Source organism: Spodoptera frugiperda, chromosome 26 (assembly GCF_023101765.2).
Source record: "Spodoptera frugiperda isolate SF20-4 chromosome 26, AGI-APGP_CSIRO_Sfru_2.0, whole genome shotgun sequence".
Classification (NCBI taxonomy): Eukaryota; Metazoa; Arthropoda; class Insecta; order Lepidoptera; family Noctuidae; genus Spodoptera; species Spodoptera frugiperda.
Window position 1 is genome coordinate 2667465 of NC_064237.1, and position 24664 is coordinate 2692128.

General features: G+C 37.6%; 1 protein-coding gene across 2 annotated transcripts; it reads left to right on the forward strand.

Annotated features, from left to right (window-relative positions):
- The first annotated feature begins 57 nt into the window (after positions 1-57).
- On the forward strand, positions 58-24617 carry LOC118264597 (protein transport protein SEC24-like). Of its 2 annotated transcripts, none has more exons than XM_050704749.1 (2): positions 58-191; positions 23688-24617. In XM_050704749.1, exon 2 carries the CDS (start codon positions 23691-23693, stop codon positions 24543-24545), a length of 855 nt encoding a protein of 284 aa, XP_050560706.1. In that variant the 5' UTR covers positions 58-191; positions 23688-23690; the 3' UTR covers positions 24546-24617. The 2 variants fall into 2 exon arrangements, with proteins under 2 accessions (XP_050560706.1, XP_035433050.2); XM_035577157.2 differs by lacking the exon at positions 58-191 and adding an exon at positions 23353-23370.
- Positions 24618-24664: the final 47 nt, after the last annotated feature.

Here is a 24664-nt window from a genome sequence, read left to right on the forward strand (position 1 = left end):
TCGTCTGTAGCGCCACCCTCCTGACATCTGTCACTCAGTTCCTCACTGGGGGGCGGAGGATGATGTTCTCATGTTCACTCGGGAGATGAACGCGTGTGCAGAGTTTAAACGATTTAGTGCCGCCGTGCCGCGGGTTAGGACTGTGCAATTAAAAGATCGGGATAATTACAGGACAAACAGCTAAATCATGGGTAATAAAATGGAATTGCTTAAACTAATTAAGATATACCTCGGCAGCTGTGTGGACATGTTCCGTTATAGCATGGTTACATTAATTTACATCAGTGCACGTATCTCGTATGTCGTAAGCACGCACATCATCATCATTGTTTTGTGGACCTAAATTGTTTTGACCACGAAATGTGATTATGAGTCTCACACACTACACAAAATGTATATTAAATATGGAATTACAGCTACACACCATTGTTATTTTTTTATTTTATTATCATTAAACTTAATTGTTCGAAGACAACGGCGATACTGTCTATTTCGAGGAATAGTGGCTAATCATTATGGACTAATTAATAATTTAAAATATTTATTATTTATTGATATTTCGTTAAAATACGGTTGACCTTGCTTGTCCTTCAAATGACGTCATAATAAGACGTATAAATTAGTATCGTTGCCTCATGTTTCAAAAATTAAAAAGTTTTAAGTCAAGCCTACAACTGTCAAATATAAATGTCATGTCAGTTTGTTTCGGTTTTGTTTACAAAAAATACAAAGATTCAAATTCTAAGTTTCTTCTGCATAAAGTGAAAATGGAATACAGAAAGTGCTTTGTTCCAAGTTGCAGCAGTAATTGTAAAAATTGTCCAAACAAAATCTTCGTTCGCAATAGGGAAGACTTACAAGAGAAGTGGTGTCGAGAAGCTGGTGCGGAATATTACAAAGTTTATACTATGTATTGTCGCGAAGATCATTTTAATGTAAGTACCACAGAAGTAATAGACTCCTATGATATTATCAGTCCCAATTGTCCATATCATATGTTAAATTACGTTTTATCACATGTTTTATTGTTTACACTTATTTTAAGGTTATTATTATTGACAGTTCTATTCAGACAGCTAAATTGACGTTGTACTTTTTTAATGCTTTTTTAATGCACTATGGCACAGATACTATCGTTCTGAGCCTTATGATGACGTCACCCATATCAAAAATTTGAAAATCTTAAAAAATATTTTTGACGTTGTTTCTGATCCTTTTATCAAAATATTCAAATTAGTTTCTTTAAATGGTCTATATTATCGAAAAATCAATAAAAACACAAGGTTATTTTTTTGAACAAGCCCATTGTTCGAAGACAACGGCGATACTGTCTATAGAGCGCGCGGAACTAGTGGCGAACAGGGATTTGTCTATTGCTTGCAACGCATACGAGATTGATTGATTGGTTGAATCTTGAAATTATTAAAACAATAGATATATTATCAACTTTTAGAAATTAATGCGCTGCCTACATTATTTGGATTATTAGTCTACTTTATCCAAATTATTTTCAGATGTTCAATCAAATTGGAATCATTATCGTATAGGTATCTTTTTAATTAACAGATACTGACAGTGTTAGTCATAATAATGTCTACTTAATAAAAAACACAACAAAAACTCAAGCAGCCGGTACCATTAGGGCGTTACAGCAATTTATCCGAATTATACCAAATTAGATGTGCTCATGAATAGTAATAGTAGCTTTTATAGCAAACGTTATTATTACACTATTATAAGTGCATTAACACACATTCTTGATACTTTTACGGACGTCCATTTAACAGGGAAAGTGCACGTTTACTTTTATTTTCAAAATCACGTTCACTGCACCAACTCGATTTGTGGGAAATAATTAAACAAATTGCACCTGGCTCATGAAAATTCATGATATACTACACTTTATAGTGTTGTGCAACAAATTAAACACTAATTGGAGTAATGAGGAAGTGTTTAGTTGGATGAGATAAGTGAAATCTGTGGATGTCTGTCAGTCTCGTAAGTAGCGTCCATTTACATCGCATCGCTAGTCGTCCGCTCCGCAAACATGAGATTACATGTTCTTACATTCACCGCACTGGGTCTGATTATTTCTTCTCGAAAGGAGGATGCAAATCCTGGTTCCACCTTCCAATAGCTAGGTGTGTTACATTATAGGATAGATAATTTTGAGCAAAATAAAAGTTACTATGACGCCAAGTTCCAAATCTTAGTCCGTTCAGAGTTATTCTTTATTAAACATTGTAGTTTTTGTCGATTTTTCTTTCCACCAGTGTTATAAAAAGGTTCTTCAAATGAGAATTTATTTGAATGTAAGTTTAAATTTAGCAAGGACTGCATACAACATTACAGGCATATTGATAAAATGTTATTTGAATTTATTATTATTAATCTACATCCTAATAAATTCTCGTTACACAAGTAATTTCATATCATTGCCATCGACATGTTAAGATGATTGCAGCTGAGACGTATGTGCCCACATGAGTTAGCGCGAAATTATTATTTTCGAATGAAATACTTATAAGAGGAAAACAACTCCTACTCAAAATATTAAGGATGCATCTTGGTCAAAAAATAATGGAGCTTCCGACAACTTGCACTTCAAGTAACGGAGTTAATTTTCGAAGAATACTTAATAATGGACAATATTTTCTCAATTATAAATATTGAGAAAATTTTACAAATATTTGATGACTTGAGAGTAATTTTATTTTAATGTCCGTCTTGCCGATTCTTGTAAAACATTAGACATTATTTTTTTTTATTTATCGGCTTACGGTAAACAGGAATCGACCATTTTGGAAGATGCTATATTGTCAATTTTTTTGACTCATGTCTCTACATGGACGAGTTGGCTATCAGACATTGAATTCATCTAACATTAGGTTACATTGAGTGTTAAAATCTATTCCCCAAAAGAAGCGAATTAAATCAAAAACCCTCCATGACAGTGCAAGTGCTAACGACCTAATCAACGAGTCGCAATAATAAACAAAATCCTAAAATAACACTTTTCGGTAAAGGTAAAAAAATATTACGAAATTTCACTTAACAACGTACCACTAACAAGAAAAATAAAGAGAACATCATGTGTCTTCCTGAAACAAATTATCACACATTCATACAACTTTTATATAGTACTATAGCTACAACACAATGGAGTGTTTATGGATCAGAAACGCCAGTGCTTACAATTAGAGCTACACAATAATATGTACTTGAATTATACTAAGTATAACTATAAGCCTGTAGGAGGGCTTTTGCAGAATGCAACTCACTAGTGGCTCAATTTTTTCTGTTCTCTTTATCTGCAATCAATCACCAGACTTTAATCAAATTTCTTCAGTGATTCTTAAAGTGTTTATGGATCAGGAAAGGTGTCCTCACTGTCCATTTAGAGCACACTGGTGGATCTTGAATTCGATTTTCAACTTAAGATTCTTAACTTTTCATTTGGTTCTAAAAAGACTTATTGCGCAGCCTTCTGCTCGTAGTTCAGCCTGCCAAGATCCGTTGAGAGTACTGTAGGTCACTGTAAGGCACTAGTCAATTTGTGACGCCTTTTATAGAGCAGTCTGTAAAATCGCTTTTAAAACACCTTTATGTAAGGCTCAGAGGGCATTCAATCAACCCATGGATAAGAAAGCAGGGTATATGTACTCGTACATATCTGCAATATCACAGATCCCTGATCACCTGTTGTCTGTGTAGGCAGTATCAAATGACGCATCTTATTCAAGGGTCACTTACCCCAGAAGATGGCAGGTGACCTATAATTTCACTTAATGACTAAGACCGCTCACTAAACAGTTCTCATGCATACACAAACAACCTGCGAATTACACATGAATCATAACTCTACATACGGCTTAACCTAGAATATTGTGAATTCTAATTATTTTGAATTTGTATAGTACGACTACCGTGACGTCACCTCGGAAATACCGAGATTTAACGAATGATGAATGGGCTATGGAAACCACATTCGCGTTTCTCCGATTTGTTTTATTATAATCCCGTTGTGATAATAAGTGTGTCTATTCATAATATTTCGAGCTGCGGGAGCCGCCCAGTCTACACCTCCTGAAGATGATCCGTGGAGGTACGAAACGAGTGGTATATTGCATGTTGTGTGTATGTTTTTATACTGCACCTCTGCTGCATGAGCATTTAATTGCGGGGTTAGAGGGTGGTGCTGTACACCGCATGTCAAAATACATCCATAGCGGAATGAAAACTAAAAATCTATTGTATTGTTAGTGTCTCCATTCAGCCTATTACGAAAGACACAGTATTTCAGACTCCTTTAATTTTGAACTCAAGACCCCGACCAAAGTTATGGTGCTAATGAAGAATTGAAGAGTCAACAGTCTGATTGAGGTCTCTAACTTGCTGAGCATTACGTGTAGGTACTTACTTTGATTTAAATGGTCTACACTATCTTCTAAAAAGGTTATCCTATAAGTAAACGTGATTTTAATACTATATTTAGTAAATTCTACGGATTGATTCTTAAGTATTAATGTATTCACTTCAGTCCACCGATCCCATCAAAGGTTTAATTACATAAACTAAGGTTGTATAACATTGATTCATGGGAACTAGAATGTGGCGTACCGAGTAATTAAATTCATTTTACTCAAGCAATTTACTTTTATGTTTTCTATTTATGACCAGGAATGTTAAAGCAATGTTCAGTTCAATTCAATAAGAAAATAAAATGTAGATTATATTGTAGCAATAAAAATTGTAATTTCTTTTCCATAAGTTGATCCATAAATTCAATAGAATTTAAAATCTTTGATTCTTTGTAAATGTATGGACAGCTACATAACAATTACTCTAGATATTCTCTACGTAAGAGCGTTTACTATAATCTCCACACAGTTTATGAGTTTCACGTTAGAGAGAGTATCAGAATGCATTTTTAACCTGGCTCCCCAAAATATATGTAACCTTTTCTCTCTTCTTGAAATCCTTAGAATTCTACAATCGCCTAATCTGATGAAGCAAACTCCAAATTCATCATCAGCCAAGAGACGTCCACTGCTGAACAAAACAAATTAAACTCCAAATTATTTATTTCAAATAGACATTTTGCATATATCGAGCCGGAGCTGCGGACTGCCTAGCGGGTTACCTAGGCTCCGGCTCGAAAAGTAGAGCAAGTCAAGAGTCTGACACTCTCTTTATCTCTCTCCCCTGGCCCAAGACAGTAGAAGCGATTGGATGAATTTCCCGTGTCAAAAAATAAATTATAATATGTATTTAAAAGTTTAAAATTTAAAAGTTTTATTAAGTTAAAGCAAAGAGCGATGTTATATAGAACTGTGTTATGTTACTGTATAGTACATGGGTACATGGGGCTAGTTTCCGTACAAGGATTGTTAATTTCGACTGGAACTTAACTCGGTTACCACTTACCGTTACATCCAGCTGGAAAATCTAATCGTGCGTAATTGAACAAGTAGCCACCTACATGTCGAGATACAAACAAAGATAATAATATAACCGAAGTGATCTATCACCTCTTTTACATAGTTATGCCTAGGTTAGGTAATTAAAAGTGTACCATACTTTTTAAATTATTTTTAAGGAACAATAAACCGGAGTCTGAATAACTAAGCAAGCCATTGTATGATTGTACATAAAATGTTAAATAAATAAATATCTCTGGTCTAGCCACTAGTTACCTCATAGTGACCTAGCCCACATTTAGTACAACAATTTTTTAAATAAGAATTAAAGAAATAGACACCAATGCTGTGCAGACCATGTAGTAAATAATTGCAACATCATTTTCGGGGAACCCACCTCTTTGAAAACAATGACGAAATTGACAAGGTCGGATATCTAGATTTCGCACGCTTCACTCTAGTAATCTGTGAGAAGGAAATAGATACTTCCCCGGTCGAGCCAAGTGAGGTGATCCATTAAAGTTGCACATAGCAACTATGGGTTCCACCAATCCAAAAACCTATAAACAAGTCGAGGTAAAAGTTAATTAATTACTTACCAGGACTTTAGTAATATATAACAATACTTATTATACCTACCTATATTTACAATTCAACTTATCATAAATTGATCTTAATAAAATTCACTAAGTAGACACGACTACCTAAAAAGTTACCTACTCAACTATAATTTTACCTACACAAATTACTTCTGTGAGAGCAAAAGTTACTGACAAAGGTTTTGATGAAATAATTCTTATTAACAAATTGTTGATGCAGCTGCATCAGCTGTAACATATACGAAGGTACATACTTTTCCCACAGACCCGTCTATCCGATTTAGAAAAATATACAGGTTATAATTAACATAACCTGCCAATCACAACTGTCAAGCGATGGCGCGAATCAATAAGGCATGTTGGCAGCCTTGATTTAGCCAACATTATCAGTTGACGCGATGAAAGTAGAGCGAGAGTAAAGAGTGACAGCTTATCATGTAAGGGCAATTTATGAAGAGCTAAGGGACCAATTAACGCCAATTTGCTTGTTAGAGTAGCTCTAAAAGCAGGTCTTGAGTTTCAATTAATTTTAAGTATGTGAGGGTTGTAATTTAGAAATCTTTTATCTCTTAACAGATTCTAACGAGCTTTGACTTCAATCAACACTCTGTAAGCACTGCTTTGGTACGCACTCGTTAAACATTGAACATGTCTTAACTCACACACACACTCCTTAAAATCGATCCATTGGTACACATTCGGCAGAAACTTTTGTGATACCCATTACTTTCTCAATATTTGGTATTCTTTACCAATATCCATTGTCCCTATTTCAGCGACCTATGGGGGTGTAGTGGACGCTAACAAGGCGGGCTAAATTCTATACCCTTATACTTAAGTGCCTACTTGAGTTTGGAAACTGTCTGAGCTAGTCATTAATTAGCATTTAGGAACGTGAAGTGATGTCGGTGCCCTGATAGTTAAGAACATAATAACTTGTAGGGTGTTACATTAGAGTTTTGGAAAGCCGTCTGATGGTAGACTGGGTAGGCAAAATGTTTTATCACTACATAGTATAAAACAAAGTTGCTATTTTTGTCTGTTTGTCTGTATGCTTAAATCTTTAAAATTACACAACGGATTTTGATGCGGGTTTTTTTGTAATAGAGTGATTCAAGAGGAAGGTTTATATGTATAATACAGGCATAATATATCACCATTGCCCCCTGCGAAGCTGGGGCGGGTCACTAGTTTATACATATTTTGATCTCGGAAGATACGTAACATCTCATTTTCTCTTTATAATATTACCTATGTTACGTAATATAGAAAACATTACCTATATCATTACATATGCCAAGGCGTACATTGCATACATTTTCTACTTTTCCGAAAATCCTTCGATAATGAAGAGAAATTCGTCGAACAAATACCTATCTTGTCATGAAAATGTAACTAGCTTGCAGTAGTTGCAGCTGGTCGCGCTGGCACTGGCACGTCGCCAGTCGTTGTTCTCCTTTAGAAACGCATCGCCAGTGCATCGTGCAGCCTGCCAACTGCCACCCAGCCGCTGTCTAATTAGGTGACACTGCGAATTCGGAGCGAATTACTGTTCTTGGCACAAGGACATGAGCAATCGAATTTTATGTTCTTAGATTTGTTTTGTCCTACTTTTATAACTATAGCTACAGAGCTAAGCATGTCATGTGCGTATACTCTTAGTAGTGTACTGACAAACGGTAGACTGTAAACTTATGTGTTACTGTATTGTATTAATTGTAGTCTACCTTTCATTGAATATTCTACCAGTTCCTTAGGCCTCGTTGGTCGAGTAGTCGTGAGTGCGACTGCCGAGCAAGGGGTCTCGGGTTCGATTCCCGGGCCAGGCAAAGTATTACAGGGCTTTTTCGGATTTTCGAAAAAATCTCGGTAGCAGCACGGAGCCTGGAATTGTGTCCAGTATATGGCAATAGACTCATTGGACTTATAACACAAATGGTGAAAAGTGGGTGTACATTGTACAGCGGCATTACATGCCGTAATGTGCACCTCTGTCTACAATAAAAGGCGTGACATAATGACATTGTATATATGTATATACGTTTTATATTCCTTGGGCTTCTTGGCATAGTGTTACTTGCAGCTCGCAACCAAATTAAACTATATAGATCTATTTTTATAAAGTCGGCTAAAAGGAAAAGTAATCAAATGACTGGCACTAGACTAGACCATGAATTATCTGCGAATGAATTTGTTACATTGTAAGTAATACCAGAGGTAAGTAGCTAATCTTCAGACATAATTATAGGTAGTCCTTATCTAATGATTTTCATTTGACTTTCACTACATTTTCATGATTATAGGCAGGTATCAAATAGCATAATGCATGGCTAAAATATTTTAATGCATGTACTAAAAAGCGGCTAAGATTAAGTGTTTCACGACTGTTCTGTGTGATGCACCTACGTCTCTAAATACGATTTAATCATATAAGGAAAACTTTACGACATCTTCAAAAGATTTGCGTCCACGCTACGTTTCTTGCTTTTTGTTAATGAAATGTACCTTATATTATGTGTATTACCTATCTGCCTCTCATATGAATGTTATTTAATTGAAGCTCTTTAATAACAAACAGTGAATCATTACGTTATTTGTTTTAATACATTAAAACAAAGGATCGTGTTTAGCTACTGTCGCGCGTCGCGTCATTTTGGTTGTATTACAATTGGGGTTACAGTTGCACTTATACTACAACTAATGCCTAGCTTCTGCCAGCGGCTTCGCCCGCGTTCTTGTGATATAAAAAGTCACAAACAAACATCAAAACAAACAAACTTTCACATCTATACTATTATAGTGTTCATTCAATTATTTAATGAAATAGTGACTTATCTTTTTTGGTTACATTGGAACTCACAAAACAACATGTAAGAATAGGAACCTCATACAGTACTTCCTGCATGCTTCTTCATTGATTCAAAGTAAATCAAAGTTGGTACTCGAACAACAATAGGTATCTGAAGTAAAACCACAAACATCGACGAATAAATATTTAAACGCTATTCATTATCTAGGAAGCCATAATGTGGACTGTGGTTACACCACTGAGGTACGTGTGTGGTTCTAATTCCAACCGAAGATGTTCCATCAACCTGAGATTTCTTCCCTATGTACTATCACTAAATAGTATAAAACAAATCTGCTTTCCGTTGTGTATAACTAAACTAACCTTCACCAATCTATATCTATTGTGTTTCATATACATACAAGAGGTTAATAAACTTAAACTAAAATCATTTATTCCGTTCATGTGTTGGTACATAGATACCTAAGCAGATTAGTTTCAACATGAAACCCATGAAATTAAACATTATAAACAAGTCTGAGTAAATAATTAAATAAATAATCATAATTGAAACGATTTAAAAGCTCGTTTAACTCGCTCAGCAATTAAAATTACTCAGGTTAATCAACTAGTTTTATATACAACTTAAAAAAATAAAACAAAAAACTAAACACAGCCATTAATCAGATCCTTTTCAAAGTTAGCCACGAGTAAGATGCTTAGCATAATTAAAAAAGATTTATCGACTAATTTTTACTATTTCGACAATCCCCATCATCACATGCTTTCACTACTTTCATAAATGTTTTACGTAAGTGGTTAGGAATAGAAGCAGTGCAATAAACTCCTCATCTGAATAACTTATGTATAAATGAGAATTTGTTGCAATAGTAGACATTTCAACACCTTAGTTCGGTAAAATGGGGAATTGACACAGAAGAGGGGTGAATGCATAAGTAATGTATAAATGAGAATTTGTTGCAATAGTAGACATTTCAACACCTTAGTTCGGTAAAACGGGGTGAATAGACACGAATAAATGTTGAGTAAATGTTCTAACATCGAATCATCCCTTTTCTGTATCAGTTCACCCTTTGACTCCTATTCAAACCGTTTTACTAAACAGTATACTTAAGCAGTAGCACAAGTCTGGTAAGTCAGCAAAGAATATCCTATCTTTCTACACAAAAGCTATCTTCAAGGTACACGACAATTTTCCAATACGTCAAATGCAACATGCAACTAAAATGGGTGCCCACAATTGGGGACGTTTACCCCATGCGCCCTAGCTAAGCTGTCTTTCGTTCACCATAGTCTGCAATGCGACAAATTGTGGCCATGTTTAGTTTACACATTACATGTAGGTACTTAGATAGTGTAAGTATTCGAAGTTTGTGTGGTATGCCTCAGAACATCGCCCTACTTTCTAGGTAGAGTATGAACTGCAAACATTCACATAAACACATTTTCTATGAATTGCCACCGCTCTCGTTTAGAAACAATCAACGCGAGAAATGGACGCAAGTTCATGATTAAAACTGGTCTGCGTACACATTAATGACATATGTATGTAGTTGCGCGATTAAGTAGACTTTTACAACAAATTTGTCACACCCGGCGCTGGCGCAAAAGGCACTGCATCTAACCTACTCATATTACAATTAAACGAAGTTTCAATTTTATAACTGCGTGAGTGTTGATTAAATCTAAAATATGTTATGTACTTATGATCGTATCGTAGTAATAATTTCTTATCAACATGGCCCCTTCAGATAATATACGATCAAAGCGCTCGATTCTATTTAGTGTAAGGCTTCAGGCATGCGCGGTACCTATTACCTTCTCCGTTAGTGGATATACTGATGAAAATACTATGTGTAGTTGTAGGAAAGAACTAGAAATATTCCTGGTATTTATGTATTATTATTTTACGAGTGTAGAGCCTTGCTATACATATAATCCGGTAAACGAGCACACGGATCATCTGACTGACGGTAAGCAATCGCCGCCGCCCGTGGACAACCAAAACACCAAAGGTGCATTGCCGGCCTTTTGAGGGTTAGAAATTTAATGGCTGTTGGGGAATCAGGGATTGGGAAAGGTACCCCTTTCCAGTGGGCCTCCGGTAACTTCACTTACACAACGTAAACGTTGTTTCACGTCGGTTTTCTGTGATGCCGTGGTATCACTCCGGCTCAGCTGGCCCATTTTTACCGAAGCATGGCTCTCCCACACGTATCACGTTATTGAATGTCATTCGACCTTCTCTCAAACTTGCAACTTTATATGTGAGGCTAGTCTAAATATCAATAGCCTCAGTGAGCGCGGTTAGCTCGGGTACCTCGTAAATTGATGCAGGCACCATCGCATCGTTAATCGCGAGCTACCGGAAGGCACAACACCTCAATGTTGACTGTAAACAAAGCGCGCGGCAAATAAACGAACGTTCAGCAAGTCTAATTAATGTATTGAACGGTAATTGAAAGACCATGGCCGCGTCTGCAGCCGAGCAGCTATTTATTATTCGTAATTACCTTTTACAATTACGATTTGTGAAGTTCATACCGACTTGGATTCTGTTACTGAATGTAAAGCGAATCAATTGTTCATTATACTTTATGGAGTGACTTAAATCAGACGTATCAGATGGTCCATAACAGTGCTGAAGATTAATTCAACATTAACTAAAACAATCCTGGTTTACTCACGTAAATTAATGGAGAAAAGCTCTACTACTTTTGAGTTACAGAGGGACTCTTCATCATGAGCATGAGCAGACGCGATAAGTTAATTTAGTATGTCTTACGATAGATATATTATAAAAATTAATTCAACAAATCGGTGACCATGAAAATTGGTACTAAAGGAATGTCTTATTCGCAAAACTGTAATAATATGGAATCTCAACATTTACAGGGTAGTCCTGTTGGGTCTAGGATAGGAAATAGGAATATGTATCAAGAGTACTAGTTCCAAACTTAGAACAGTAATGGATTATAATATGAAAAAATAATTAGGAAAACTTGATGCTTATTTTCTATGGAAAATAAAACAATCTCATTATTATATTTTTTAATTTTTATTCAATAAAATTCTTGTAAGGAAAAGTTAATTTACCCATGGAAATAGCAACGTAATGACTTAATCGCTATTGGCATAAGAACGCGTCGATTTGTACACAGATTGTAATACAGAGTGAAACTCGATCATCAGACTACGGAATATAGCAATATAGCACTTAAGTCATTCATCACGGCGACCTATTTACCTAGATTGGTTTATATATATTTGTAGAAAGAGAAACATGAAGAAATAGAATTTCCACACTTTGTAATTTGGACTAAAATCAGTTGTTATGGTTAAATAATTGTTGTAAAAACAATATCTGTGTTTAATACACAATTATAAGAGTTTCAAAAGTGCTCAATGGCACCCTTTTTCTGAATCCTGAAGACTTCTTACACTCCATCGCTCAATTAATTTAGGAACTAACTGCCGCACTTAGAGTAATTTATTTATAACTTAAACTATTCCTTAGTAAAGATTTGTATGGAAAACAATTGCTAAGGGCTGGGTTAAGTAACCATTAAATTACTCTGAGTGTGGCAGTAAGACTATGTAAGGGTTTCCCGGGGCTCCGGCTCAAAAAGCAGGAATAGAAACCGGGTGGTTTTAGTCAGTAAGAGTCTGACACTCTCTTTCGCCACACTTGAGATGGGAGCGGTAACTGGATGATTTTCCCCTGAAAAAAAAGTTCACTCATAATTGCCCAGTTTTTTAAAATGGTCGTGTATCATCATACTAAAATAGACTCCAAGCTCATTTATACTTTGTTATATGTACAATATTATTTTATTACTATCTCGACTCAACTATTTACAACATGATCTTAAAAATGTTGCTGTCGCTACAAAATACCTGAGAGTGAAAGAGATGCCAGACTCGGTTAAGTGCAACTTAAAATTGAATACTCAAGTTTTCAGATTCCTGACGTCCGTGTCTGTCTTCCTGCATTCAAAAAGAAAAGCTATCTTCTGTGTTTTTGGGTCTAAATTCGAATGTATTTTCGAAATCAATCCACAACAATGTAGTGTAACCTATGTCTTCATTCTCCATGGAGATTTCTATCGATAGGGTTATCATGAATATTAATGATTTCATGGTATTAGATCATAATAGTCGATATAGTTTTTTTTTCTTCATTGGCGCTGGTACTATCGAAGTATCGATGCGCAAAGTGCATTTGCCGGCGATTCATTCAAGTGATCCATCATTAGTCACACACCTTGAATGGCGAGTACAGTCGAGAAAAATACTTTTATTTCATTAATACTCCACAATAACGTTCCGATATAACATATGTACAAGGGTGCTCTACTCATACGGTGCATACGAGGAAGTCTCAACTCAAGAATGGACAACCAATATAAACTAGCGCCCGGAGCTGCGGACTGCCTAGCGGGTTACCGGGACTCCGGCTCGAAAAACAGGAGTAGGAACGGGGTACTTAGTTTTAAGTCAATAAGAGTCTGATACTTCTCGCCGCGCCCAAGGCGGGAGAAGGAGAAGTCATTAGGTAGTTTTTCCCCCTCAAAAAATATAAACTACTGTATATATGATTAGCAAAACTTTTGAGTAAACCGTAATCTCATCTCTACGGAATAATCCAATAACACTAATTCAAACACTGCAGTCAAAGAAACGATCAAACATAGCACAAAGGCCTAAATAAAAAATTAAAAATGTTTACTCACACACAGACATGATGTATGTGAGTAAACTTAGACGAGCTAAAACTTGTCTGAGCAACTCATGCGACGTTGGTGACTGTACCTATTAGTATTAATGATAGCGCTGGCGTATTGAGCGCGCCAATCGAACCGTGAAAGATAACAAGGGGTGCTGCTCTTGTCATAACCCTCGGCTCAGAGGGAACGCGCCGAAACATTCGGAACTTCAACACCCTTTGCACAGGACGTACAGACATACATAGTATGAGAGTGATCGTATGGTGCCTTAACACAAGCCATTAAGCTATTTATTTCCTCAAGTATGCTAAAGTCCTCTTGATGAAGGAAAATCTTATTATAAGTATTAGAAAGAAAATGTACTGAAAAATTCAGCAATGGAAGTACACTATAATATGATAACATGCACAATATCTTCATTTGTTTCATCAAAGAGCTAATCACATTTATAACTTGATAATAAAATGGCAACTAATTGGCAGACACAGACATAAATGAAGTTCAAAAAGTAGTGTAAACTTGCTATAGATGTTTTATCTGGATGTGTACGTTCCATTAGACTTGCAGAGTTAGTTCAGTGAGCGCAGGAGACCGGAAGAAGGGAGGCAGCCGGGCCACGCACTGCTACTCCAATACATATTTTCTCTATACTATACTAACATTGATTTAATCTAAGCTTACAAGTTAAACTCCTAAAATATTTTTTACGATAGTGCGTGGTCTAAATTATTTTTTTTACCCATTTTGTGCCATTATCCTTCTTTGACATAAACGGGCGTCTTCGCACTGAAATGAGACAGGCTGAATTTTATTCGACTTTGACAGATATTTGAAAAAAGAACATCACAAATGTTTTTAAAAACGGCTCATCAGCCGTCGCGTCATTGCTGCTACAGACTACACAATCAATTTATTCTCTGTGGTTGCAGTACTTACTGCCAATCCTGATAAACAAAAACTTTTCTAAGGACTACGTATATATAGGTATATATTTTTTTTAAATAACCATATTTTCATCTAACTTATTATACTTTTTCCTTTCCTTATTTATAACATAAACAATACTGTATCGTACTTAAACTTTATTACAAAACCACAAGTAAACTAACAATTATGAAGCTTTTACAGAATCCTGTGCCAAAGCACATGCAGGGCTCTGAGCCAAGTGTTGTAAAACGAAGGTTTATCTTGTATGATAATGAAACTAATTACTCCGTACCAACGCTACCTGGAATTGAGCTATAAAACTTAAGTGTATCAGATAATAATACTACACACAGCGAATAAGAAAACCTTGTAATAACTGACCAGTAGCTAGAGAGGTACTTTCATCACCGCAACGTAAAAAGTGAGAGAAAAGTACGTACAACTTTCATGTTTTAACAACTCTCTTCAATGAAGATTATAATGAACTAACTTTGATTGAAGTACAACCCAATATCACAGCGCAATTACTTGTATTTATAGTATTTTTTATGGAATAAGCCTGTAAACGAGCCGGCGAATCACCTGATGGTAAGCAATCGCTGCCGCCCATGGACACCTGAAACACCAGAGGCATTACACGTGCGTTGCCAGCCTTTTGGGGGTTAGGAATTTAGGGGTTGTTGGGGAATCGGGAATTGGGAGGATTGGGGAGTAGTTTTCCTTCTCAATCAAACATAACATTTATCAAATTAATAATAATAAATTATAGTATAATACTAGTTCAATCATGTTATATTTCATTTACATTTGGATCCTGTACTGGCGTAAAGTTTCACTCATTTATTTACACTTTCCATACTGAGAGACGCCACGGCGTCCTCACCTACCGCCTGACGCAGGTGCTTACCGGGCATGGGCGGTAGGTTTCGGGAGGAAGCACGCAATTTTCATATTCTACAAGTTTCCACAGTTTTCCGACGTGGCTCCGTTAATTAATGATAAAATTACTAAAACGTGTCGCTGATAAATCGTAGAAGGAAGTTGTAAGATAATCTAGATCCAATCACGGCTGACATTCGATTAGCCTTAGTCAAAACATTGGAAAATTTACCAGCTGTAGGTACATTTCGTTTTCCTTTAAAAGCCTGCTATACACTGACTGCTTAAGCCTTAGGCCTCGGCCTCGAATTTTGCGGGCAGCGGGGCGGCGGCGGCGCGGGAGCGGGAGCGGGGCGGCGGCGGCGGACCCGTTCTCGAAACTAGCGGGCAGATCGCGCGGCACTACAGCGGTGTAGTGTTGTGTTCGTGGTTGTGTTGTCGAGATATTTGTTTTTATTAGCGAACGAAATCTTTTTGATTCAAATTTATTCCTAACGCTCGATTTACTGTGGGCAAAAGAAGAAGACCTACTATAGGGCAAGGAAAATAAATGGCGAGTTTTATCGAAATTATGAAGAACAGAGACAAAATCCCGACAAATTCTACGACTACACTAGAATGAGTGTAGAAACTTTTGACTATATTCTTGAAACTATCAAGAGTGATTTCAGTTTTTGCTTTAGTCTTCAATATTCAGTTCGTTTTTTATTTCTTCCCATAATTGGTTAATTTTTCTTCTATTTTTATGGTTCACATCTTTGCTGTTCCGTATGGGTGTCCTCTCAAAGATTGCCGAAATCATTTGCTCTTGCACGTCCGAGGACATTTTGATACGTCACAAAAAAAAATGTAGGTACACATCACTATACTACAATGCAGACGCGCAACGCGGGCGGTCACCGCTTGACTGGAGTGCACCGCTCGTTGCCCGCTCCCGCGCCGCTCCCGCGCCGCTGTTTTCGAAAACCGGTCCATTTGATTATACGCAAAAGATCCTGCCGCTGCCGCGCCGCCGCCGCCGCCGCCCCGTTTTCTGCCCGCAAAATTCGAGGCCGAGGCCTTAGGGTCCGTTCAAATCTGACGTAAAATACGTCGAGTGTAACATCGGTCGTACTGACGAATCATCGGTTTAGTGTGAACGGTCAACTGTTTTTCTGTTCTGATAATACGCTACGCATGTTCCGTCAGATGTGAACCGGGCATAGGCAAGACATAATAAAAGTCGAGTACCTATTGTTTATAACGGACTGAAAAAATCTTTTATTTCAAACCACAGAGAGAAAAAGATACAAGTTTTACACACAGGTGTCGCTAGCTGGTATAGAACACTATGGAATATTATTCTGATACCACAGATAATACAACCACCATACATTCTACAAGGCAATATATTCACTATAAGTTCTACAAAAGGCATTCAGGATAGGCTGCTTAAAGCTGCAACTGCAGTGAACTACAGACTTCTACGTTCGTACCTACATGAACAGCTCAAGCAATTGCAACTCAGTCCGTGTATAACAGGCCTAAGTGTAACGTAACCGCAGCTGTCTGTAACGATATCTGTGACTCATTAATGCGTGTAACTAATCCCCGAGACCAAACCATCTCCTAGCAATGTGGGGCTCCAGTACCCATCGCTAATGCCCTCGTAATTAATGAGCAGACCACTGATTTAGCAACTAATGATACCGCCAATACTAATAACCTAATTACCAAGAAAGTGGAACACTGGTTATTACCGTCTGCGGGGATTAAGGCTGACTTTCTGTTAGATAGACTTGAAAAGTCTCCCATTTCGTATCTTGATGATATGTCGAGTAATTTGTTAATACGAATTACCATACGCTTAGCTATGCATGTTTATTTCTACATTTTACCTCAGAGATATCCAATATCGAGGTATTTGACTTGAAGTATCTACTCGATGTAAGAAGTATTTGTAGTACCACAGAATAAGAAGTACAAGTATACTGCGTTTTGGGGTTAGATCAAGAATCGAACAGAAAAGTATACAGGTATGTATGCAACAATCACGACATAATTATCTAATTAAAAAACTATAGCTCTGTACATAAAAACATAAGAACATAAAATGTCGACGTCGCGTACTACTAATTAGCAGTCAAATATCGGCGCCTGCGCCTAATGACGTCTGCAGCCGGTACAGTTACTGTACCGTACTCCAGTTCCAATGTTTGATTGGTACATTGGTACTCGCGGTGGTCGTTAATGTGCGACCAACGATGTGACCCGACCACGATTGCACATTCAAAGTTATTCAAACGTACAACAAACATATTTTTTACTGCACGGTTGACGCGGCGGCTGGGCAACTGGCTGCCAAGTAACGTATAGCGGGTTTGATTCCCGCACGAAGTAACTCTTTGTGCACACAAATTGTCGTTTCTAGTCTGGGTGTCATGTGTATGTGATCTTGTATGTTTGTTCACGCGTCCACGACACGGGAGAAAATCCTAATGTAGGCCAAAGTTAAAAATAATTTCCACAATACTTAAAGGAAGTCCTAATCATTTTCAGTGAATATGATGACATTTACAGCCAGTATATTTCATTGGTAAGATGATGCACACTGACCCATCTACCGGTCAGCGACGATCGATGATAAAGTCAGACATTGGGGTCTTCTTTTGATGCATTCTCTAAGAGAAATTCCCTTTTGGAAACACAAACGCTGGAAATTAATTCCACTCCTTTTTTGTCGTTATTTTAATGGTCCGCAATTGTTACATGACTAGGTGTAAAATTCCTACGCAGATACAGCTAATAGTCAAGTTCAAAAACACTAGTACACACTAAATATCACGACAATACTACTCTTGTACAGCTATACAATACCACAGACTGAAGTAAATGCATGCACTTAACATTCTACGCCTACATGTCGCAGGAATCTTGTATAAAAGCTCATTTTAATTATAAACAACGTGCGCGAGCTGCTACACATTACATATTAACATTGTTCTCTGAAGGAAAGGCCAAGGAAATAATTAACTCGGTGTAAGTACATCATTATCTACACATAACACCTGATAGTTTCTCCTTTAGATTGGTTGGTTTGTACAAACCTGAAGTCATATTGGTTTCATATAATAGGGATGATGACGGAGTATAATAATTAAAAATATATTTAGTCCGTCAGTTAAGATATGAAAAAATATTAGCCACGTACTTTTTTATTTGTTCATATAAGATAACAATGCTTAGATAAAACGAATCAAAGTTTAGGAGTGGAAGCAAATACGTAATTTCTATGTATAAAAAGTATCTAGAAGTGACGTCACGCGATATTTCAAATCGATGTATCTTCGAAAGTATTTGTTTCCCTAAGAAAATAAAAATACGTGTCTAATATTTTAAAATAATCTTGAAGACGGACATTAAAATAAAAATTAGTCGTCTCCGTATTATACTGCTTTCGTCAAGTTCACAAACACAAAGAGAAAAATACAGCACCGTAAATAAACCAATTAAATCACAAGTCAAATAATTAAGGCCGGATACCGTCATCGTCATCGTTAGATCAGTTTATAAGATAGCGATAATAGAAACACCAGTGATACTATAAGCTATACGCTATAAATGTAAGCAAACGCACACAATTTCCTTTAAAAGGAAATACTAACCCACTGAACGTGTAGACTGTAGTTAACTGTAATCTGTTTAGATAGATTTAATTAAATAGCTATAGGTGTACTGTGCACCTGTATCAAACTCATTTTTTTTTTATAACGTCACGCTTTTAATCCCCGAAGGGGTAGGCAGAGGTGCACATTACGGCACATAATGCCAATGCACACCCACATTTCACAATTTATGTTGTAAGTCCCATGTAATAGGTGGTGAGCCTATTGCCAAATACCGGGCACATTTCCAGACTCCGTGCTACCACTGAGAAATTTTCGAAAAACCGAAAAAAGCCCAGTAATACCCCTTACCCGGCAGTCGCACTTGCAACCACTCGGCCAACGAGGCAGTCAAGGCGGAGGTGTTAGGGTATTACCCAGGTCTTAATTTAAATAAGAATGTCTATCTTAATGTCATGTCTCTGAAGTGTACATCCGACATATCTAATGTTTACAAAAATCCACTTCACTTGTCAAATTAATAAAAGGTTTTCTTCATTAATGAGTTGATCGATGTCATCAATACATGGTGCTATCAATCACAGCTATGATCGCACAAAAACCCGTCGAGACAGACAGACTGACTGACTTCAACAGACACGGTATGCCTTGCTTGAGACGTTTCCGGTTTAAACCGATGTGAAAATGTGCAAAAGGTTTAAGGTTTATGTACCATTCGACCAAGCAGACTATTTTGAATGTGACTGAAGAAACGCACTACTGTGATAAAGTGATAACAATCAAGGTACTATTTTAGAATGCGTTATATACTTAAGAGATAATCATATAGTATACGTGATTATAATTAAAGGACCGGACCGGAACCCTGGTGTCCCGTTACCATAAAACAGATCAGTACCCCTAGTATGAGTTTGGTTTACGTTTAAAGTAATCAACACGAGAGCCCGATCGGCGCTTTGATTGGTTGTTTTATTCGAGCTGGCCAATCAGAGCGCCGAATGTTCTCTCGTTTCGATTACTTTAAACGTAAATCAAACTCATGCTAAGGCTACAGGTACCGTACCCTAAGTAGGAGTTTGCTTTAAGTTATCGAAACGAGAGCGTGTTCAGCGCTCATTGGACGGTTTATACGAGCCGGCCAATCAGAGCTCTTGTTTCGTTTACTTTAAACGTAAAACAAACTCATAGTAAGGATACAGACAAGACTAATGATAACGGAATTACAATTCTTATAGATAATTCCTTTGTGAATTGTAAATATCATACGTGAACGTGATACTTCTGTGGTATCGCTGTACCGTAGCAGAAACCATTCATGGTTTTTACGTTCTGTCGGATAAGTAGAGAGTAAAGTTGCGGACGTAGAGCTGACATGTGTACACTTCTGGGAACCCTGTGATACTTCGGTAATGTTAATTATATCGCGGCTCTGACGACGGATGTCAGCCTCGTTTAGTTCAACAACTGTCAATGGATATATTTATGTAGTTACTCTAAGTAAGAACGATCGCAAATATTTACATGGTTGACCCACCATCCCGCAAACTTTTTTTTTTTTTTAAAAAAAAACGTTGCCCCACGTTAGGATTTTCTCCTGTGTCGTGGGTGCGTTTACAAACATACAATTTCACATGCACATGACACCCAGACCCGAAACAACAATTTGTGGATCACACAAAGAGTTGTTCCGTGCGGGAATCGAACCCGCTACCCGTTGCACGGCAGCCAGATGCCCAGCCACCGCGCCAACCGTGCAGTCGAGTCGCCAACTGATCATCTAAATGAGACACGGTAACAATAAAATGACATATTCGGAAGTTCCTCCCTCTTGAGCCCTGACCGCCGGTAGCTTAGATTTATCCCGTTACTGGTGGGCTACTGCTTTTTAGATAACAGATACATATCGATGTCAAGCCTAGCCTAAGAAAGCTTCCGAAACTGTGGTCTACCTAGCGCGGGCTGATGCCCGATCGGGAGCTGCGAACAACGTAAAAGGTTACCGGGGCTCCGGCTCAAAGGGCAGGAGTAGGAACGGTGTGATTTTTAATCAGAGAGAGTTTGACACTCCCTCTCGCCTCACTCAAGGCATTGGCTGATTTTCACCCCTAAAAATAAGAGCCTGAGAAAGTTTAGTATCAGGTTAGGTACAGTACTATCAATACCTTACTCGAAAGTCTACATAAAATGGCACATCCCCATGATATCGAACTTAAGTACTAGTTCAAAAGTATCTAAGATAGGTATCTCTAACTTTTATGGCATCCGATAAACATCTATATCATATCACATCACAGCCTACCTACTTCACCATAAACACACGATAAAGCTTTTCACAAAATATTACTAACACCGGAATGACCGTGGGTAGAATTTCCCGAGAGATAATAGTAACACTGATGGAGGCCTCAAATGGAGTACAATTAAGTTTCTATTAAGTTACTTTCAACACGTATCATGCTCGAGATCGGATGGTGTAATTATGGATAACATGGCTCCGCTCAATCTACCGATATTAACATAAAACTTTATTTATAGGTCACTAGTCCACTGGGTCGGTTTTAGGGCTGTGCCACAAAGGGCTTAAATATATCTACATACTTATATTAATAATCTATACTAATATTATAAAGCTGAAGGGTTTGTTTGTTTGTTTGAACGCGCTAATCTCCAGAACTACTGGTCCGATTTGAATAATTCTTTGTATAGGATAGTGCATTTATCGAGAATGGTTATGGGCTATAAAACGTCACGCTATGACCAGTAGGAGCCAAGTAGAGCGGGTGAAATCGCGCTGAGTAGCTAGTTTTATATAAAAGACAAACTCTTCAGCTTTATAATATTAAGTAAAGATATGTAGATACGTGACATTCGTATTGTAGAGTGCAGCGTATTTACTATTTTAAGTATTTCACAATGTTATCGAGAAAATATTATTCCGATATGTCACAAATATATCATAGATGGGAAGAATAGATAATATTTAGATTTTAATCCTAGACGTAGTATATTGTAGGTAAAGCCTCCAATTCTCCACTCCTTCGCGATAGAGAATGCTACTAGTGCTACTACCAGTTCCTCAATGGTTGCTCGCAGTTCAGCCGTACCTGGGTCCATTTTACTAATAAATCATAATATTCTGTTGGTTACTAAACCTAAGCATTAGGTTAGCGATATCACATACATTATCATAATTGCCGGCTGTTAGGTACATTAGCTGTAACACGGGTCATTATTGCTCTCTACTGCGATGGCTACACATCAAACTATACAAATCCAATGTAAACTGCAGACAACGTAACAGATTACCGGGGTTCAAGCTCAAAGTAGGAGAAGGAACGGGGTGGTTTTTGGTTAGTAAGAATCTGACACCCCTCTCGCCTCATCCAAGGCGGGTCATTGGATGATTTTCTCCCTTAAAAAAAAAGAGTATAAACTGACAATGGAATATTAGGAAAGATCATACAAAGCGAGACCATGGTAAAATGGTTTTATTAACTCTATGTGTATGTATCTTCGACGCAGGCGCGCAGTCAGTACAGCGCTTACGCATACATAGTGCGCTTAATCAGTATACTTCTTTGAAATGACTGGATAACCAAGTAAAATTGCTGGTCTGGCTATGTTTGGATTTCTGTTAATCACATCGCACAAACTAACGTATTTTACATTATTTACTATTCTTCTTCGTCGAACATCTTTAGGATAAAATGACTTAGGTAAACCGAATCGGAAACAAAATTATGACGATATAATAATTACAAAGAAGTTGTCAAAATAAGATCAGTTACCAATGACTTGTTACTTAGATACGATATTACTACCATCTACCTGTAATAGGTAAGTTTTAATTAATCAATTACGTCACTTTTATCCCAGAAGGGTTAGACAGAGGTGTACAGTACAGCAGGTAATGCCGCTATACAATGTACACCGTACAACGTGCATGAGTTATAAGTCCCATGTAATAGGGGATGAGACTATTACCATTCCAGTTTCCATGCACATTTTTAGACTCCGTGCTACTAATGAGAGATTTAAAAAAAACTGAAAATAGCGCAATAGTACCTACTTTGCCTAGCAGTCGCCCTTGCGACTACTTGTCCAACGAGGCAGTCAATCACCTAGGAAACTAATAAACACTGATTCCCAAACTTTCCTACCGGGGAAGTCCTAAAGGAATTTGTAATTCCCAAAAACACAATAGAATCGTTACCTTTTAACCGCAAATGAAGAATAATTTTAAGTTTTAAATGACTCGAACAAAAATACCACTACTTAATAGTAGCAATTAACAATATCGTTAGTTTATCACTTTAACGGTGAAACTGTTGTGATATAAAGACAAAATTAACTAGTAGGACTATCATAGTTCTCTACGGCGTCAACATGAAAGCAATACGTTTGGTGAGTGTCCTGTCCTATACTATCCTATCCTACTACTAGCCTAAACATAAACATCATACTGTTCGATTCTTAAAAACTCACTGTACTATAGAGAGTTCTGAATAAGCAATATCAATAATTATTTTATATTGAATGTTCCACAATAACCTAGGAGTTTTAGAGGATGCGATTCGGTTTCGTTCGTGCCAATAGTAACATTTTATTTAGGCCACTTCGTCTTGCACTTATTACCTATTCATTTTACCTCCATTGTCCTTAGTAAATAAAAGACTCTCCAAACTATTCCATGGCTAAATATTTAATTATTATGTTTCCAGATTATGGTTCTTGGAGTCGCAGCTGTAGCGTACAGCATGCCGAGTAACTCCCAAGGTAAAAACTTGATCACAGGCGTCTTCATCCCATCTGATGCCTTCCAAGACCTGCAGGACCGAGCCAACGCCAACTCTCCACAACAGGTTGTTCAAAGTCAGCCCAGCTACCAACCGATTGCTTCGAACCAGCCACAGTACCAGCCCGTGAACACAAACCAACCGAGCTACCAACCTGTCACCTCCAACCAGCCGCAGTACCAGCCAGTCAACACGAACCAACCTGCCTACCAGCCAGTCAACACGAACCAACCACAATACCAATCGTACCCGGTTCAGAACCAACCAACAGTGCTGACTAACCAGCCTACTCAAGTCCAACAACCAACAAACAGTCAGCCATTGTTGGTCCAGGAACGAATGGGCAACGATGCACCAGTTTTGACCAACCAGCCTTTGAGTAACAGCCAACCATTAAACGTGCAACCTGTAATCTCCAACCAACCTAATGTGGTGTACACCCAAGAGCCATTATCGGCAAACAGTGACTCGAACCAACCGATTATGGTGATGACTAATCAACCAAACGGACAAGGCAATCCGTCCATATTGTTCGTTCAACAACCATCGGCCGCTTCCAATGCACCAATTTACGTTCAGCAGCAACCGAACCAACAACCTGCTCAAGTGATCTTCGCCAGCAATCCTTCGAATGGGAACCAGCTACAAGGAACTGGCTCCGCAGTGTACACTCTGATACCTCTGAATACACAGAACGCTGTAAACAGTAATCCGGGAGGCTCTTACCTAATCCCTGTACAGCCGAGCAATTCCAACCCGATCATATTGAGCACAGGAAACTAGGAATGTTATAGTCGTTTTATTATCGTAGGTAATATTTATTTGCAATAAATAGCTAATTTAATTAATTGTGAACGACTGTATTTCAACTTGCCTTTATATCTCTAAGCACCCGGACAGGA